We start from the raw sequence: 19,841 nt of genomic DNA on the forward strand, positions 1-19,841 counted from the left end.
TTTTATTGTCCTTTTTGTGCCGTTTTTTTCGTTTCTTCGGTGTCATTTAATAATTTTTCTGTCATTTTTCTCTTTCTGTTGTTGTTTTCCTTTTGTCACCTTTTTGTCATTTCTTCGTCATTGTATTTGTTGTCAAAACAACGAAGATGTTGTCTTTTTACTATCTTACCGACGTCTCTTTATCATCTTTCTGCCGTATATTCGATATTTATTGTCGTATTTTTATCATGTTTTGACGCTTTTAAAACGACCGTCGTGTTTATTGTTCTTTTTGTAGATGTTTGTTTCTTTATCTTTTTTTAGTGATGTCATTTTTTACCGCAGCGCAGCGTTTGTGATGTTTTTGGTGTTTTTTCGGAGGCCTTTAATCGTATTTTTGTTATCTTCCGTCTTCTTTCAATGGACTTTCGTCTATATACCTTTTGTCAACTTTCCGTTGTCTTTTTACATCCTTTTTGCCCTCCTGTTCATCGTCTTTTTGCTGTTTTATCACCGTTCTTTCGTCGTTTTTTTTGTGTTGTTGTTGTCTTTTCGGCGGCTTTTTGTCATCTCTTCTGTCTGTTCTTCGTGTTCGCCATCTTCTTGTCATGTTTTTGTCTTACTTTTGTTTTCATTTCGTCGTCATTTTCATCGACTTTGAGTGGTATTTGGCTATTTTGTTATTTTTTCCAACGGTTTTAGACATTTTTGTCGTCCTTTTTGCTGGTATTTTGGCATCTTTCCGTCGTCGTTCTACCGTTTTTTTGACATCTTGTCATTATCTTTTGTCTTCGTTTCACCATTTTTTTATTCTCCTATCGTCACCTTTTTGCCATTTTTCGTCGTCTTGTTTGTTGTCACAACAAAAATGTCGTCTGTTTACTGTCTTTTCTTCGTTGTTTTATCGCCTTGTTCCAGTGTATCCGTCTTTTTTTTTTTGACATTTTGACGCGTTTTTAGTGTGTTTTCCGTTGTTTTTTAGTCAGCTTTTCATTGTCTTTTGTCATCATTTCGTCATTCTTTTATTGTTGCCCTTATGTCGCCTTTTTTGTCATTTTTTCACCATCCTATTTGTGGCCAAAACAACAAAAATGCTATATAATCTGAGTTTCTTGATATTTTCGGTGAAAATTAAACCAATACTGTGTTTTCAGCGGACGTTTCGACCTACTATTCTTCGGTCATTGACTACGCATTAACACGTATATTCTCTACCTCGTCATCTATCTAACTCTCAAGAAACTCAGATTATATCAGATTGAGTTAGATAGATGGCGAGGTAGAGAATATACGTGTTAATGCGTAGTCAATGACCGAAGAACAGTAGGTCGAAACGTCCGCTGAAAACACAGTATTGGTTTAATTTTCACCGAAAATATTAAGAAACTCAGATTATAAAGCGAACGGTGACTAACTCAAACAAAACAAAACAACAAAAATGCTGTCTGTTTACTGCCTTAGCGTCGTCGTCTTTCTGTCGTACAAACGACATGGACATCTTTCATAGTATTTTTTAACATGTTTTGACCCTTTTCAAACGATTTTTTGTCGTGTTTTATATTGTTTTTGTTGCTATCTGTTTCTTTGTCTTTTTTCAGCGATTAGTTGTCACTTTTTTACCGTAGCGCTTGTGATGTTTTTTGATGTGTTTTCCAACGGCCTTGAACCTTTATATCTTTCGCCATATTTCCGTCGTCTTTTTGCGTCCTTTTTGCCGCCTATTCGTTGTCTTTCTATCGTCTATTTGCTGTTTGTTCATCGTTCTTCCTTTATCTTTTCGCCTTATCGTTATCTTTTCGGCAGCTTTTTATCATCTTTTTGGTGTCTTGTGTTCGTATTCGTCGTCTTTTTGTCATTTCTTTGTCGTATTTTTGTTTTCTTTTCATCGCCTTTTCGTCGTTTGTTACCGTATTTCGCGTTTTTTTGTTTTTCTTTTTTTTTCTTTGTTTTTTTTCAACGGTTTTTGTCGTCGTTTTATCGAAAGAGGCGCGTAAATTTGCCCATTACAAATATTTTATAAAATTTTTGTCCTTCCAATGGTGGCCCACTGAAGGGGGGGGGGAGCGAAAATAAACAGAGATTTTTTTAATCGCGCCAAAAAAAAATGCCTTTTAAGCATTTTTACTCAAAGTTTAAACGTGAAACCCAAATTTATTCTTGCTCTTCATATATACATTACTATTTTCTATGCAAAACCTGCGAAAAGATTAACCAAAACGAAAGAAATTTTTTTTGACGATTTTCGGAAATTCCTTTTCGAATTTCCATTATATTTCTGTTTCGTGCTAGAAGCGTTAACTCCACTCGTACACTCCTTTTTCGTGTTTTTAGGCTATAGAGCCCACAGAGTTGATTTTATGAAAAAATAAGTTATCGTTCAAATTATTTTTTTGCCTCCCGATTTTTCAGGCCAATTTTCAAGGGGGGGTGACAAAAACTTTAAAGATAATTTGCAATGGCCTTAATGCAAATAACCTAAGGATTTCATGGGACGAACCAACCAACGGTTGAAAGCACCATAAAATAGTAAATAAATAAATAAAGGATTTCAGGTACTAAGTTATTCTGCCTGTTTTGTTTCTTAAAGAATAAAATTATGCTATACTAAATATCATTTTGAAATTTCATGAGAATCCGAGATATAAGCACTTGATCCGTGGGTCCGTAGAAAATTCCTAAATGCGTGGAACTACTTATAAACCCGTATAACTGGCATCACTGATGGTACGATACAACAGTAAAGGAATTAGCAACCAATTACGAAAGGCTTTTCCAACCAATCACGTATCAAGAAAGTTTAGTTTGCCAATGCTCAGTTAATTTCAATTTTTCAATATCACATACTTAACAACCAATAGTTTTTCTTTACTGGGGTCGACGCGTGGAAGATTTGACGATCGATTGATGCAAAAATACTAAAAATCGATCAAGAAATCGCTAAGATAGTAGCTTTTAAAACCTGGCCACTTTTCGAGTTGATTTTTTTGGAATGACCTCCTACCCTCGATAACTTTCAATAAGAGATAGGTCAACGTCAAAAAGTTTAAACAAAACGAGATCACATCTAACCAGCCTATCCGCAACGCAGAGATGCTGCTGATAAGAGCGGAAAGTTGAATTTATCTCAAATCTGGACTGACCAAATAGTATCGCGTGATCAGTAACCCAACCACCTCCTGACAGCATGAAATTGCATGCAGGTTTTTATCTGTTTAATTTGTACCTGTATCTTGTGATAAGGAAATACATTTTAGGAACGTCATATCTGTCAATTGTGCAACTAATAAAAATGTATGTAAATTGTGACTGACTACAAACGATGTAACCAATGATTCTTGAGTCCGGTAGAATAAATAATATTTCTTTATTTGGGTCGAAGGAAACTCTGTTCAATGAACCGTCACAACCAACAGATAAAAAATGTCCACTCACCGTGTATGACAAGCTCCGAGTCCCGGTTGACCTCGTACAGCCGGATCGCCTCGTCTAGCTCCAAATCGGATTGAATAGTGCAAGGGTCGTTTTCCTCATCCACCCATTTCATGGTGAAAACCTGAACCGAAAAAGAAAAACCAAAAATCAACGAAAAAAAAAGAAATGCCAAACGAGTTAACCTGAGTGTCTGCCCAGCAAGCCACAATCCCCAAACACTAGAGGTGAACCCGAGCTGACACACCGGATTACTCTTAGGCACTAGATAGAAACGATAGTTTTTTTTTCTATTTTTTCCCCTATTCCTTTCCAAACTAACCTGATCCGGAGCGAAGCGGCAAATCTGCCGTATCTCCCGGCAGAGTCCCTCGTATGTGATGCTTTCGACGATGTAGGTGATCATCACCTCGCCGCTGTAGGCGATTTTCACCTTAATCTCGGACCCGGCGCCACCACCGCCGCCACCGCTATTGTTGCTGTCGTTGTTGTTGATTTGGATGGGCATTTTCCTTTGCTTTTGATTTTGCTTGCGTTGTTAACCAGTAGTGGTGGTGGTGGTGGTGCGGTGTTAAGGTGCGACACAACAGTACTGGGATTGGGAAAAAAATCGGCAGCGAGCACAGACGACGTCCCACAGACAGGTTGGGCCGGACGGATTGTTCAATTAGCGTGTGTGTGATGGCGGTGAAAAAATTTTTGCCGCAACTCGATGCGCGCAATCAGTGGAATGTTTACCAACGGAATGATGTGTTCTTCCTCCCCGACGAGATGGTGTGAAAATTGGAATGTAACTTCGATGGTGTTGATTAGGCTGGAAGAGAAGAGAACATGTTTCGTGGTTAGACACTTTTTATTCATAACGGAGGGATACCTCCAAGCCGTGTACATTGAACAATGTTAGCATAACCGAATAGATTTCTGATAAGAAATATGTAGGCTAGTGGGAAATTTTTACGAGTCCCGCGCCCCGCTCAACTTTGTATTTAATTACCAAATGATTATTATAGAGTCCAATAGTTTCTTTAATTAATCGGACTGATTTAATAAAGCCAAAAGATGACATGAACATCACTGAACACAGGCATTGTAGTATAATGAAGGAGTAGAGATCTCGCCAGAGGTCCCGCCTAACACCGGTTATCCTCAACCGCACACCATTGGTTTCCAATACAAATAAACCAATAAGAAGACAAATCTCGGACCAACTGTAGTTATCGGCTTATCAGGGCTAGACCCATGGACCGAATTTCATCTTCCATCCCCCTGGCATTTATGCACTGTCCCAAGATAGGTCTACAAAATAAACTGAGCGCAGCACGACGTGGACGTTCGCGGTAGTCGACAGAAGCTTTAAACCATAGAGTCGTGCCCGATTCCCATACCCTCGAAACCAAACAGCTAATACAGTACTTAAAACGGGAATCCGTGACCAAACTCCAAAAACCGACCGCTACCAAGGGTCCTGCTGTCCCCGCAGCCTGCATAGATATATGTTTGCAACTGCGTAATACGGTCGAATGACCAACCATGAAATTAGATTAACTTGTCACTTTTTCTTTTTGAACTTATTAAATAAGCAGAAATTAAATAAATATTTTAAATATTTTGCTCCTGTCTTTCTTCAGCGGTTCACTTTACCAACTAAAGTTAGTTGAAAATCCGCCGGGGTACACGATGTGGGCTAACACATATTCAAGAATTTATTGGTAACCGAAAAGGACTCTCTCTCCTTCATTTGTTAAACGCCAAATAATTGAAAATCAATTCAAAAAGTCAATCAGAAACAAAAAAAATTGAAGTACTTAGGCTGAGAGTAGCCTTTGTTAGCGGAAACAATGAGTTGCCAAAAAATTAAAAAAGGCCATGTCCGGTTGACGAGTAAGCGAATGCCAAGCAGTCACGCTGAAAGCAGCTATAACCATGCTTGGTTCAAAACTCCTGTACAGGCTGGAACTTGGCCCATTTCTACCGATTCCCTGGGTGTACTACAAGCCTTAGAACCACCAAACCTGCGACACCTCTGGATCCAAAGTATCGTCAAATATGCTAGACCCGCCTGCAGATTTGTATGGGACATCGGTATCATGGGAACTAAGAAATCGGATGCGCTCACTGCCCTCGGCTTGTAAAGCTCCTTGTTTATACGGAGGCCCCCAGTATTCATACAGGGAAGGCACTCGATTAACTGTTAAGAGGAAGTGGAACTAAATATGGCTTCCTAGTGAGTTGAGTATATTTAAATTTGAAGACACGACAGACCTTTGAACGGACTGGAAAGATTAGAAAGAGCAAGTGGTATAAGCCGCTGAAGGAGTATAATATTTCTAGGGCGCTCCTTCCGTTCCTGAAGGACTTCGGGCTCGCCGGGCCATGAGACAAACCATGTTGATACCAAATGGGAGACGAACACCTAAGCATGAAGCTTGAGTCATTTAATATCTAGACGAAAACCCCTTTAGCTAACCTAAATGGTCATTTTGTTTCACCATCTTTTCATCGCTGTAGCATCCCGAATCACCTTTCCACTGTTCTTCAACTTCTATTTCACAATTGTGTAATAGACCAACCTCGCATGTTTTGTTGACTTGACTTTTAGAATGAGGTCACGCATTATTTAATTTTTTCTGACGACAGTTTTTAATAGTAGGTAATGAAACAAAGGTGTTGATAGTATCTCAGTGTGTGAAGAAAATAGTGCGGCAAACTAGGTAAAGGAGGGTCATTGAAGCAGCGTTTATTAAGTTTGTATAACGTTACTCTTTACCCAAGTCAGGGGATCCGCGGAGCGAACTAAGCTATAATGTTCCCGCGGGCATTATATTCTGATCCTGGTGATTAGAATGAGAATCGGGGGAATGCCCCGCAAAGATTTCCACAAAGCGTTCTTCGACGTCAGGTCTAGCTTCGTATGGATAGTACACGTTTAGGATGTAGTTGAATAAACGGCCTTTTATCCTCAATATGCACATCCTTTTGTGTTTGTATTTGTATTTGTATTTTGGTCGATTCATCGGACAATTTTGATATTATCTACATGAATATGAACTTAAATCTAGAACAAAACTATTGCAGTATCCTAGACCTTGTCAGTCATCTACTAAAGGCGCGTAAAGAAACGTCTCAAATGTCAAATAACTCTTCGACCAGCGTGAAGGTGCGGATGCATGACGTCAGTGGTTCATAAAACCCGTACATAGTCCGGTGGAATCTGGTTGTCAGTAAATTTGATGAGCGAAGCTGTCTACGTGAAGCACGAAAAACAATACGGGATAGCAGAGCCGGGGCGTCTATTACATTGTTAAGCAGCTTGCTAAAAGTTGCTTGTTAAATCCTTCGACGACTCTCTAATGTCTCCAAATCCAAAAGCTGGCATCGGTCTACGTAGCGGGGAAGATTGTGAGGTAGACGCCAGGCTAGATGTCTCAGGACGTTACGAACAAATCTTCGTTGAACACGTGCTATTCTGGCTTTCCAACACAGGTCCAACACAGACATTCTCAAGTATTGACCGTACCAACGCACAGTACAATGCCTTCAAGCAATGCGGATCTGTAAAGTCTCGGGAAATTTTTGTGATGAACCCAAGTTGTTTCAAAGCTCTAGAGATGACAGCAGTATAATGTTGATTGAACATGAGCTTGCTATTCAACAGAACTCCAGGATAGCTGATCTGATCGACGCGTCCGAGAATAGCTCCGTTTATCCGGTAATCAAATGAGATGGGCGTAATACATAGGTGGAATGTTATAACCACACAATTGGCAATGCTTATTGTGAGCTTGTTTCTATTACACCAATCAGCAAAGGTGTCAAACAGCGCTTGCAATCGGTAGCAATCAGCGAAAGATTTCACAATGAGGTAGATCTTTAGATCGTGAGTATATACCACTGTGCATCCGGAACCAAGCAGATGTCCCTGGCTATGTCGATAAAGTACAAGGCGAATAGAAAAGGTCCCAGGTTACTGCCTTGCGGAACACCAGAAGTATTACTGAATGCACGTGAAACTGTGGAATCCAGCTTGACCCGTAAAGTACGATCTGTTAGATATGAGCTCAACCATGAAGTCAATCTATCAGATACACCGAGTTTAGAGAGCTTGCGCAAGAGTATTCGATGATCTACAGTATCGAAAGCGGCCTTAATATCTGTGTACATAGCGTCAATTTGAATTCCAGCTTTTATCTGTGAGATGCAGGTATGTACTAGTGAAATCCATCAAGTTCGTCGCCACAGAACGACCGGGCAAAACCATGCTGGTCGACTGATATATAGTTTTTCGTGCTGTTCAGATTATACCACTTACGATGATTTCAAAAAGCTTTTCTCCAGCAGAAAGACTGGTAATGCCTCTGTAGTTCCTTACATCTAGCTTTTCTCCTTTTTTAAATATGGAAAACATATGGGACTGTTTCCACAGCGTTGGAAACTTCCGTTGCTCAAACGATTTGGTGAAAATTCGACTTAGAGGCACGGCAAGAGCAGTAGCGCGGCAACAGAAAATAATAGCCGGAACACCATCGGGACCAGGCGAGTAGGCGCGCTTCAATTTCTTTGCACCAGAAATGACCATGTCGGGAGTGATGTCGAAAATGTCCAGATAAACAGCACCATCGGGGACACCCGACGCAGCTATTTCAGCATCAGACTGCGTGGTACATCCACTGGCGAACACAGAAGAAAAATGATCAGCAAACGATTCGCAAGATTCAGTAACAGTTGATGATTCCGTTCCGCCCAAGAATACGCAAGGAATAGAAGATCCTTTCCTTTTAGAGTCTACGAATGTCCAGAAGCTTTTTGGATTAGTTCGATATCTGAACTGCGTCCGCTGTACGTGTGATTTGTAGAGAGAACTATTTAGCCAACGGTATGCATCACTGGCAAATTTGAAAGCGCGTTTATTCTGCGGTGTTCGTTGCTTACGAAGTAGTCTCTGCTTTGCGTTTCGATGCCGTTTCAATCTGTGCAACTCACTATTACTCCAGACAGGTTTTGAAGGAGGTCTAACTCTGGGGAAATTTTTATTCAGCCAGGTGCAAATAGCATCGCAAAACTGCAATGCCATATCATCCACATCGATCTCGTCTAATAAAGTAGCCCAATTCAGAGCCAAAGGTGGTCCGCAAGAACAAGTTATTACGACGATAGTTCAGAGGCGCAATTTTGATACTGACAGCTGAAACTTCAACGGGGCCTGCCAGTATGGGCAGGAATAAATCCAATGGAGGACGGGGAAGATCAACAGGAAGTAACGGAGAAATAGCCCGACGCACAGCGTTCTCTTGTTCAGGAAAGCCATAAACGAGGTCCAGTGTTCGTCCGAGGTTATTACGCAGTGAAATAACTTGTTTCAAGTTCAGGAATTTAAATCCATCGACCACAGCAGCGCTAGCAGCAGGAAGCGGGAGAGAATTGTTGTATTGTACTCCCTCCTCTCCATTAAACCAAGAAATTTGCGGTTGGTTATAATCACCACAAATGAGAATCCTTTCTTCTGAAGACCCCTTGTCCCGTAATTCATGAATTGAGAGAATATGCTCATCGATAAACTTGACGACTTTACTTCTGTCAGCTGGGATGTAAACTGCAGCAAGCAAAAACTTCATTCCTTCGATGACAGCAGAAACACAGACTTGTTCGAGACAATTTGCATGTCTTGAGTTGACCAGCGAACTAGCGAACTGTTGAGCAACGGCAATCGATATGCCACCAAAACTACTTTTGTCACTATTCTTCGAGGTACGAATACAACGATACACGTTGAAGGCGGATCCAAACAGCTGAAGAGAATCGATGCAGCCGTCCAAACCGGTTTCAGTTAGCGGGATTACATCGTAGTTGCAGTCATTAGTTGCAGGGAATAGGTCGTCCACTTTAGTCCTCGCACATTCTGATAGTATGCACAAATACCATCCACGTCATTGGCGTGTGCAGAAAGCTCCGAAACAAAACTCTCTGCATGTGGAGATTCCAAGCTGGAAGCGGGAAATACATCAGCGGAAGGAATGTCCGGATTACAATTGCACTGGCCTGTATAACTGGGTTGGAAGACCCTGTCGCTCCACTGCTCTGGCAAAATTGGGTCTTGCTATTATGGATCTTCCACACCTTCTCGTCTTTGCATCAGATCTTCTATATAGACACGACATAGCGATATAGGGACAGACGCTCATGGCTGGCCAGGCTACTCCTCGTGCTGACACACAGCAATTGCATGAGTGCCTCCTTCTATGTTCTTCGAAGCTGATTACCCGCTCTCGACTTAGATTGCAAGCTAGCTGCGGTAGAAGAGTTTACAATTCAACTTCCGGTATTGATGGGATCCCATTTAATTTTCCCCATTAGAAAGTTTTGTTTGTGCATTTTCTTGGCGCCGTAAGTTTAATTTCATTATTTATTCAGGGAATACTGTACAGACTGAAACATATATCAAAATTAACTATCTTACACTACTTTCAAAACGGTGTCTACTAGCATGAAAATCACACATCTGAATTATTCAGCAGACTAGAACACTTCTCCAGCGGATGGTTTAGACCAAACACTGTTCTATGTCTGACAGTTAGGAATAGCAAACGTTGGCGAGAGCGACGCGCTGGAACGAAAAAGTTTCCCAGTCGTAGAAGGTCTGGACAGTCAATCCGGTTGGTCAATATATCAAAGGCAAACATTCTTTGCAGGTATATACGTCGCTGGTGGAAAGGCTCCAGCCTTATCAGTAGGCATCGCTGTTCGTAAGGCGGCAATCTCTGTGGTTCATTCCAGGGCAGTCGTCGAAGCGCGAAACGAACGAAACAGCGTTGAACCCTTTCGATGCGAGCGTTCTGGCTTACATGATAAGGTGTCCAGGCTTGTATTCGAGAACGCTCCGCACAAGTGACCAGTACAGTGTCTTCAGGGCGTACACGTCGTAGAATTCACAAGCATTACGACGGATAAACCCGAGCACGGCGAATGCTTTGGATGGAGGTTGGCGCTCGTGATGTGCTCGTTAAAACAAAGCTTGCTGTTCATTGTTCACTCCCAAGTCGTTTATCGACGTAACACGATCTAGGCTGAGACCGTTTACTTCGTAGTTATAGTTCAGATGCGTTCGCGCTTTCGTAAAACTTATTATTTTGCACTTCGTCCCGTTCATTTCCATGCCATTTAAGACACACCAATCGGCTACATTGCCAAAATCTTGCTGCAAAGCAGCGCAGTCGAGCAGCGAGCTGATGGTCCGGTATATTTTCAAGTCGTCAGCGTACGAGATACTGAGAGTTAAGTCGGTAGCTCAAATAGTTTAAGAATAAAATGAAAATTAAGGGGCCAAGATGACTACCTTGCGGCACACCAGACGAGTTGATTCGACCGATCCTAGTTTCACGATAGCAGATCTGTCCGATAGGTATGAATGCAACCATGAGATGAGCCAGTGAGGAAAACCAAGCTTTTCCAACTTTTTCAGTGTTAATTCGTGGGGCACCTTATCGAATGCTTTAGCAAAACCCACGTAAATGTTGTCCACTTGACAGCGCTTCTCTCAGCTAGACTTGATAGTGCTGGTATATGCCATAAGATTCATGGTGGTAGAGCGATTTTTCACAAAGCCGTGTTGCTATTCACTTATTATGGGTTTAGCAGCAGAGTATAATTTCTCGTGGATCAGAAGTCCGAGCGTTTTTGCCAGACAACCGAGAATCGAAATCGTTCGGTAAGTTTTAACGTCGTGGGCATTTCCGGCTTTATTATAGTCAGGTTAGCTTCACTCTTATGCTTTCAGGTTCCCTTTTATGTAACGGTTCAATAAATCGCAACTAGGTGCACCGCAGCACAGATATCGCAGTTGCACTTCAGCTTGATGCCTATTCAGTAGCGACTCGTGGGGGATTAGCTTACCTGTTCAACCAACGAAAAATACACATTAATACGCAGCTTTTTTTTATTATCGCATTTCTATATTTTAATAATAAAACAAACATTAGGGGTTTTCACCGTAGCGCTTGCCATGTTGCGTAAATGGTGTGTTTCGTGTATATACTGCCGCAATTTGCATTGCAGTTCCAGTTTCTATAGAGATGGAACTGTTATGCGAGTAGCGGCAGTATAAATACGCAATACTCCGTATTCGCAACATAGCAAGTGCTACGTGAATATCCCTATTTATTTAAATAGCAACGGTATACGACGGTTTACTTTACCAGCAAACTCGTCTCTGAATTTTAATTACGAATCGAAAACTTTTCGTTCAATTTACCTATTGAACCAAATTCAAGAATTACCACCTTATTGCGATGCGCGCACAAGCCCACATCACACGCACCACAAGCAACAAGCAATATGCGTAAGTTGTTCAATGCTAAAGATCAACGAGTTAATGAGAAAATTTTGCGAATAATGCTTGCCAAATTGCCAACCGTGCTCTTTTCAAATCCCCTTCGTACCAACACATTGTTCCTGGTGCTAATCTCTAAAGCAACGTTCAAACGTCGTGTTGAACGTTTTGCTCATTAGCTTCCTAACTAAATAAAATATGGAATCAAAGCGCAGGCCATAGGGATATGTAGTAGTAAGTTGTTCAATGCTGAAGATGAACGAGACAATAAAGCGCCCGCGCTTTCGGATAAGTGTTGTGTCACATTCTCTTTTTACCTCCTTCGTACCAACACATTGTTCCTGGTACTAATTCAGTATCAAGAATCAATACCAGGAATAATGCGTTGGTATGCTTGTGCATTGAGATCTCTAAAGAAACGTTCAAATGTCGTGTTGAACGGTTTGCTCATCAGCTTCGTAACTAAACTAAATTCGTATTGCATTGCATATGCGTCGGTGCAAACGAAATTTGGCGGGCTGAATTTTGCTTGCCTGTCCTATGAACAGGTCGAATATGCGGACGAGTCGCCACTGTGCCTATTACAGTTCAATTTGCGCCACCCAATGACTCTTTCCAATATGACTTTTCCAATTCAACCGCACTTCAATTAATGTCACACGTTTCCCTTTACACTTCTTAAAAACTCTTTATTTTTCCAATTTTAACTTTTGCTCCCTTTCCAACTATAATTATAATTAAATTATGTTTTGTTTATATTTTTCGTTGATACTTGATCGATCGGTTCCGCTATTGGCTTGACGATTACTCCCTCACTCAGAGTGCTGCGGTGTCGCCAGAACAACCGTTTTTGGCCGTGTCCTAGTCTTGCTGCCACTTGACCAAAGATGCCTCCTTTACCAGTATCCGAGTTCCATAACACTTCGTCCATAACACTCGATGTCCTCCACTAGCATGATGCCAAGAGGGATCATTCCAGCGATAACGCATACCGCCTTCGATGATATTGTTCTGTACGCACCGGCGACTTTCACGCCCATGAGCCGGAACGTACTATTTAGCTTTTCTCGGTTCCGCTTGGTTCATACCGCTGTGATCGAGGCTGGGCCTCCGTGTTGCAGTATCGACGATGATACATTAGCCAACAGTCGCTGCTTCCTACTACTAGGCCCGTATTTATTCGACATGATTCTAGCTACCGCATTGATAGCCTTTGCTGCCTTTTCACAGGCGAAGTCGAGGCGTGGCTGTTGAAATTCAACCGGTCTTCTATCATTACTTCCAGATGCTTGAGCACACGCGTTTAAGTAATGTCGTGCTCTACGACGTTGGTGACTGCCCGTGGTATCACCTTGCAGTTACTAATCAACAAGATGTTCGTTCCGATTGCCTTGGTCGCCAACAATTCCACCTCCTCCAGTGCTTCACCTATTACTGATAACACACCATCAGCAAAACCAACTAACTACTCCTCCGGGCAGCCTTAGAGTTAGTACACCGTTGTACGTACCGTTCCAAAGCGAAGGGCCGAGGATGGAGCCTTGCGGAGCTCCCGCCGTAATGTTCATCAACTTCCGCCCCTCAGAAGTTTCGTAAACAAGCGCCCGATTGTGAAAGTAACAGTGTGCAGGTATTGCGGGACAAGCATCCTATGCAGCGACTCAATCGACGATGGCCTCCCAGTTAGCACAGCAAAATACACAAATATAACGGCGCAAAACTGATCTCCTCTTCGTTTCTGTTTGGACGACTTCTCGACTCGCTCGACTACCGTCTAAGTAGCATAGACTCTCCTTTCCGAAACCCGAATTGCATGTTCACCTTCCATGTACCTCGTCAACCTGTTAAGGATAATCCTCTCCACGAGTTTACCACACGAATGACGCCGTATCTCCAGCTGGCTTTCCTGGCTTTGGAAAAAAGAACAGCTTTTGGATCTTGCACCTGTCTGGGAAGCTACCGTCTTCCAAGTATTTCTGCGGTAATGTCCTAAACATGTCCGGGACCACATGTGTCGCTACCGGAGTTCCATCCGGACCGGGCAGCTTCTTGGTCTTCAGCTGTCTAGCCACTGCTAGTGATGAACTACTAGAGACTTGCAGACAGTCAGCGTTGTTCCTCTCTTCTGCATCATACGATGTTGGTGGCCACATCTTAGGGTCTTAGGGAGAAAAGCCCCTCTACCATAGCCTTAGCCCTCTTTCTTTTACCAACACGATGCGGTTCGCGTTACCCCCGGGGTCAGCTTCTCGGCACAGCACCTTGAAGCAGTTACGCTTCCTCAGCTTTATTTCACGTTTCAATTCATCCCTGGCCACTCTGAACGCCGTGCTATGCTCGTTTCGTTCCATTGTAGTTCTAGCTATTTGGATGCGACTTCTGGCTCTGAGACAACTAGCACGAAAGTTGCTATTTGTCTCATCTCACCAATAAACTGGGCGCCGCTCGTTTCTCGGCTCCTGTTTTCTAGGCATGGTCCATGGTAGCATCCCATGCCCTGATCAGAATATCCGTCAACTCGTTAACATTCAAGATCGATCTTCTGCCGTCGACCCGGAGAGGCTCGATGAAAAGATCCCTGTCAAAGGCCATCGTCTTCCACTTCCGCTCGTAGGTTTTAGCTCTCTGAATTAACGCCGAACTTCGCCGGCTGATATTATATTTCATCGCCTTCACAGACACTCCAATTTCTGTTCGGCATATTTTTACTGCTGCAGAACTACGCCTTACCGCGGGGTTTCGTTCCTGACGGACTTTAAAATAGACATAAAATAGTTGCAATCATGGAAAACCCGTTGATTAATGATATTTAGTCTACCGCATTTACATTCAATTTGTTCATTATTCATATGAAAAAAGATTTTCGATTTGGGCACGGTTTCGATTTTGGCAACATAGACGACACGCATTTGATGCCGGATTCGAAATCCTACTGTACTTGGTTTGTATTTGCACGAAAAACCATTCGCGTGCCAAAAAGATCTGGGCTTTTATTTTCGATAGGCTCAGTGTTTGACGTTTCACTTCCGGTTTTGTATCTGCCTAACTACACATCTCTAGATACCGTAGTGTCGTCATGTAATTCATACGTTTTATATTACTCAACAACCTTCCTAGCAAATTACTGCAATGCATAGAAACACTATTTGTAAAACAGACAATTCTGCCGAAGATTATCAGTAAGATACAACAAGCAGCTATGATTCCTGAGGAGTGACTCATAGCCGCATTCTAATTATAAGCATTGCTTCCTTTCGTGCGCAAGCCGTCCGGTCCAAATTGGGCTGGTTACTTTATTATTTTGCACTGCTGGCTTTGGTTCATTCTAGCAGCAGACTGCTTCGCAGCCTAACCGTTAACAGCTCCCTCCCAACCCAACGCACCATTTCCAACTTTACCCAGATATGGCGCCCCAAACAACGGGATACACCGCGAAATAATAACAAAACAGTCGTGGTTTGCCACTTACCGATCAACGTTTCGCTTCCTCTAACAAAACTTTGCTTACTTCCAGTTCTAACAGGTGGTGGTGTGGTGGCAATCCAGTCGCAATCGTCATCCACCGTTTCCCTTCACTATCATGCAATTCTTTTTTCCCCTTACAGATTTCAACGTCGTCGCTTCTCGCCTGGTTGATCACAAACCGATCAATCACTGGTTGTTGTTAAAATAATTGCACTTTACTATTACTTCTCGAATAAGCGAGGAAACTTTCGAGCACTATCGGCACCAAATCTATAAGGCACAATATTCACTACACTTTATATGCTACACCGTTAAAAACAAGCCAATTTTGCAAGACCCGAAAAAATGTAAACAATGCAAACCACTTGCGACACCGACGGCGACGACGACGAAATGAAGCCACGTTCGAAGGAAACAATTGCGAAACCTAATTACTATAGGCAAGTTAAACCGAAATTGAAGCGAAACTATAAGCACACAAAACCGACCGTCACGTTCCCGGCACTTGGTTGCGGTTTCCGGCGGAAGAAAATTCGAAAAATTAACAAGGCGACACCGAAATTTGGCGAGCAGAAAAAAATAATAAAATCACCGCGGACTGCAAACTTCCAAAAACTGATGGATGATGGCGTTCGGTGTGTGAGTGTGAGTGCGTGATGGAATTTTCCTGTTTGACAGCTCTGCTCTGCTGGAAAAAGGGGAAAAAGCGAAAATTCGAACCTTTTCCTGTGTTGCCAGCTTAACAGCGTTTTTGTTTTTTAACTTATGGGTTAGTTCCAACTCGACCACTTAAGGCAAACATTTTCGGGAGAATATTGCCTCTTTTATGACTATTTAGACTACTGTGATAATCATTTAGTGCAACATATCGCATTTTGCACTGTTAATCTGACACTAGGCCCCGTACAGAGTAAACGCGACAGCGACGCGACACGACTTCGCACTCATGTTGCTAAATGCACAGTCCTGCTTCGGGCGGAAAAGGGCTGCGCGTATAACTACAGCTAGAAATGTCGCGTCGCGTCGCATGTCGCTTGATGCACTCTGGCGGTACCCTTAGTTTAATAAACCTATGAGTTTGACTTTTTTTTTCATCTTACCCTTCTTTTTCACTTCATTTTCCTTGAGCGAAATCGTGTGCGAGATTCGACTGTGATAATCGTGTAAATAGGGGTAGTCTAAATAGGGGCAAATGTCGCAATAACCACTTAAGGCAAACATTTTCGGGAGAATCAGGTTGTCAGTACATTGCTCATGGCGGGTTTGAAACTTTAAAAATACCCAGAGCGAACCCGTTGTCTAAAAAGTTCAACCCAGAGCGAAACAAAGTTCAACCTGAGTGAAAAAAACAAACGTTTTGACAGCCGTTCGATTGGAACTATCCAGCTTTTTACGAGCCATAATGGTGCACGTGTTCGTAATATTTGAGCAGCATTTTTGACATTTCCCTAATACATCGCACGTTTCTTTCCGTACATTCCTTTAGTTTTACCGTGAACGCACGGAAAGAGAACGTGCGATGTAAGGGAAATGTCAAAAATGCTGTTCAAATATTACGAACACGTCCGCCATTATGGCTCGTAAAAACCTGGAAAGAGCGAACCTAAGTAAGTTGGACCTAAGCAAAAACCACCCCATCCACCACCACAGCTGCATATCGAGCTGCAGTGAACGTCAGCGTTAGCATGTCCTGGGCTCAAAATTTGACAGCCGGCTCAAATCAAACTGCTGGCAGTTGAGTGAAACGCAGTGCTGACATGCTATCTCATTTTCGCATACACGAGGTGTTGGCGGCGAAAACATAGTTGCCTGCCGATGGGATGGCAAAAACAAAAACGCTATAAGTCTGCACTCTACCACAAAAATACCCAACGCTACGTAAAAAATAACGAACAAATAGGTAAAGTTGAATCACAGACAACTTGCCTGTGGCCAGAATTAGCGAGCACCCAATAAAGCTTTCCAGTTATGTGTGTATTGGTGATTGAAAATGAGGCAAACAACAACAGTAAACAAAAGAGATGCATTCCTTTGTCACCAAGGTACGAATGCATTGCGTCTTCCGCTGGCTTAAATACCAGGATATTTTCTAAATATGTGCTTGAATTTGGAAGAGGATGGAAAATTTGACCGAAATATGTGCTCTGCAGTGTGGCAAACGGCGAAACACAACCAATAATCGCTTTTTGTCGGTTTGTTCCTCCACCATCAGCTGTTCCCCAAAATGAGGTTAAACATTATGTATATACACGCGTATTTCGTGTTCGCTAGTGTAGGTGCTTGAGCTGTCAGGAAGCTCTATTAACGAACCACCAATTAACGAATCTTTGTTGTATAATTAAAAAGATGTTGTATGTTGAATAGTATTGCGATTATTATCTAAAATTTTTCTTTCGTAGGTTTAGTTGTGCGCCTAACAGTTGCGCGCAGCTCTGTTCTGGTTGCTCGCAGTCAAAGTATCTCTTTTACACTCACACGAAATCTCGTAAGAAACTGTCAACGCAAGAGTGATGAGAAAAGCAACAATATTTCTCTCTCGCTCATCAGCTGAATGCTAGGGTAGCTTGCTTCGTGTTTGTCCGTTCAAACATGGACAAATTTTTTGCAAACGCAACCAGCATTTAAATTTTATCATTTTCGGTTAACGTAAGACATTGTAATTGTGTTGTTTGTAAGTCTGTTATCAAAACAAATGTTATCTAAGCAAAGAATAAGAGCATAAACATAGAAAACTTACACGTGCTTACACTGTCAATAATACATGATTTACCTTTGCGCACAACTATATAAAGCTGAAAAACGAAATATTTTCTCGGGAAGCACAATATCTGGCAGCTCTGCTGCGCCTTCACCCATCAGCCCATCACCGGAAGAAGCATCACAAGCGTCACAGACACAGTACAGTGATTCTCATAAGTCATAATCAGTGAGGTGAACTTTGAACCATCAAAACTGTCTGCTGTATTTTTGTTTTTCTTTATATTTACTACGTGCAGAGATAAATAATATTACTATTAGCTTTAAAATAATTATCGATTATGGTGAGATAGTCTGGTAAGTTTGATATAAATATATTTGTTTTATTCAGTGTGCACTGAAACTAAAATTTACATTTTTGAAATTGGAATTTCCAAAAGCAAGTTATCGTACACCGAAGTTCAAATGTTTTCGCACTTAACGTTTTTTTTCTTGCACCGAACGCACAGGAACACGCAGTGCCGAGTTTTCCGACATGACTTCTATGACATTTGGCCAGAAGAAGTTTATCCCAACCGCACCGGAGAAGGGCAGCTTTCCGTTGGACCACGAAGGCCAATGCAAGAAGCTGATGCTGTACTACATGCGCTGTTTGCGAACAAACAACGACGATAATTCCGCCTGCCGGCAGGAGTGCCGGGCCTACCTGCAGTGCCGTATGGACCACAATTTGATGGCCAAAGAAGATTTCTCCAAGCTTGGCTTTAGTGACAGTGAAACTGCTGAGAAAACCAATAAAACGAACTAACGAACCCACGCCCGTAGAATGTCACAACGCAACGTACTGATTGGCTGCACCGGGAGTGTAGCCAGTATTAAACTTCCGGTTCTAATTTCAAAATTACGCGAGTCCGGATTGAATCTACAAATTAAGGTAATTGTAACGAAACACGCAGAGCATTTTTTCTCCACCGAAGACATCCCTTGCGATGTGGCAAACATCTACCGAGACGAAGACGAATGGACCAGTTGGAAAGGACGGGGGGATCCGGTTCTACACATCGAGCTTGGTAAATGGGCGGATCTGATGGTGATTGCACCGCTCGATGCCAACAGTTTGGCAAAGTTGGCCCAAGGACTGTGCGAGAACCTGCTGCTCTGTACGGCGAGGGCATGGGATTTTTCGAAGCCGCTTCTTTTCTGTCCTGCTATGAACACCCGAATGTGGGAGCATCCCATCACGGCTGGACAGATTGAAACCTTGCGCTCGTGGGGCTTGCGAGAAATTCCTTGTGTAGCGAAAACGCTGATGTGCGGCGATACCGGGCTGGGCGCGATGGCTGAGGTTGATACGATTGTTAATGAGGTGCTTCGATGTTTGGTGGAGACGACTAATGGGAAATGATTGAAGTGGAAGTTTTTTAAAATATAGTTATACCGATAGATACTTAAATAACGGAACTTACTTTGAGAATTTCCTATAGTAATTAACGGATTAGCATGTCTCAAATTCATGTGGGTTGTGGGCTCTATTAAGCACGTAAATTGAAATGGTTATTACGAGAAATGAAAGACACAAAGTCGAATGGTGCATCTCAACAAACAGCTAAATAGTTTTCGACTGTAAAAGCCCAACAGGACGACTTTTGTCATGCCGACTCTTTCAGCCATCGTAGTCGAACTTGATGAAGCTACACAGTTCTATCTAGAACAGAAACGAAAATCCCGGAGATCTTCGAGAAGCTTTCATTCGGTGGTCATTACCCGTGGTGTTTAGGTTGGCTGCCTCTGTTAAAATGGTGGACAGTTAATCAAGGAAAACTACTACAGATCTAATTGGGTTAAGTTCTAGTGTATCGTGAATAATAACATCGATCCCGAACAGTCCCTGGATACCCCGAAACAGGTCGACCAGGCGCTTGAATTCCTGCAGCGAGTGGTTGTAGTC

The 19,841-nt window shown here is 42.3% G+C and overlaps 2 protein-coding genes across 2 annotated transcripts in view; one reads left to right on the forward strand and one right to left on the reverse strand.

Moving 5' to 3' along the window:
* LOC128738387 (atypical protein kinase C) overlaps positions 1–15,813 on the reverse strand; it is a 371,387-nt gene extending 355,574 nt beyond the window's left edge. The window contains exons 1-3 of the mRNA XM_053833470.1: positions 15,201–15,813; positions 3,731–4,222; positions 3,412–3,532 (exon numbers count right to left, since the gene is read on the reverse strand). Coding sequence (XP_053689445.1) covers positions 3,412–3,532; positions 3,731–3,916 — 307 coding nt within the window. The 5' untranslated portion in view covers positions 3,917–4,222; positions 15,201–15,813. The remainder of the gene's footprint in view (positions 1–3,411; positions 3,533–3,730; positions 4,223–15,200) is intronic.
* Positions 15,814–18,604: 2,791 nt separating this feature from the next.
* On the forward strand, positions 18,605–19,340 carry LOC128734952 (phosphopantothenoylcysteine decarboxylase). The gene has a single exon (XM_053829370.1). It carries the CDS (start codon positions 18,720–18,722, stop codon positions 19,296–19,298), a length of 579 nt encoding a protein of 192 aa, XP_053685345.1. The 5' UTR covers positions 18,605–18,719; the 3' UTR covers positions 19,299–19,340.
* The last annotated feature ends 501 nt before the right edge of the window (positions 19,341–19,841 follow it).

The sequence above is a fragment of the Sabethes cyaneus genome, chromosome 2 (assembly GCF_943734655.1).
Source record: "Sabethes cyaneus chromosome 2, idSabCyanKW18_F2, whole genome shotgun sequence".
NCBI classification, from domain to species: domain Eukaryota; kingdom Metazoa; phylum Arthropoda; class Insecta; order Diptera; family Culicidae; genus Sabethes; species Sabethes cyaneus.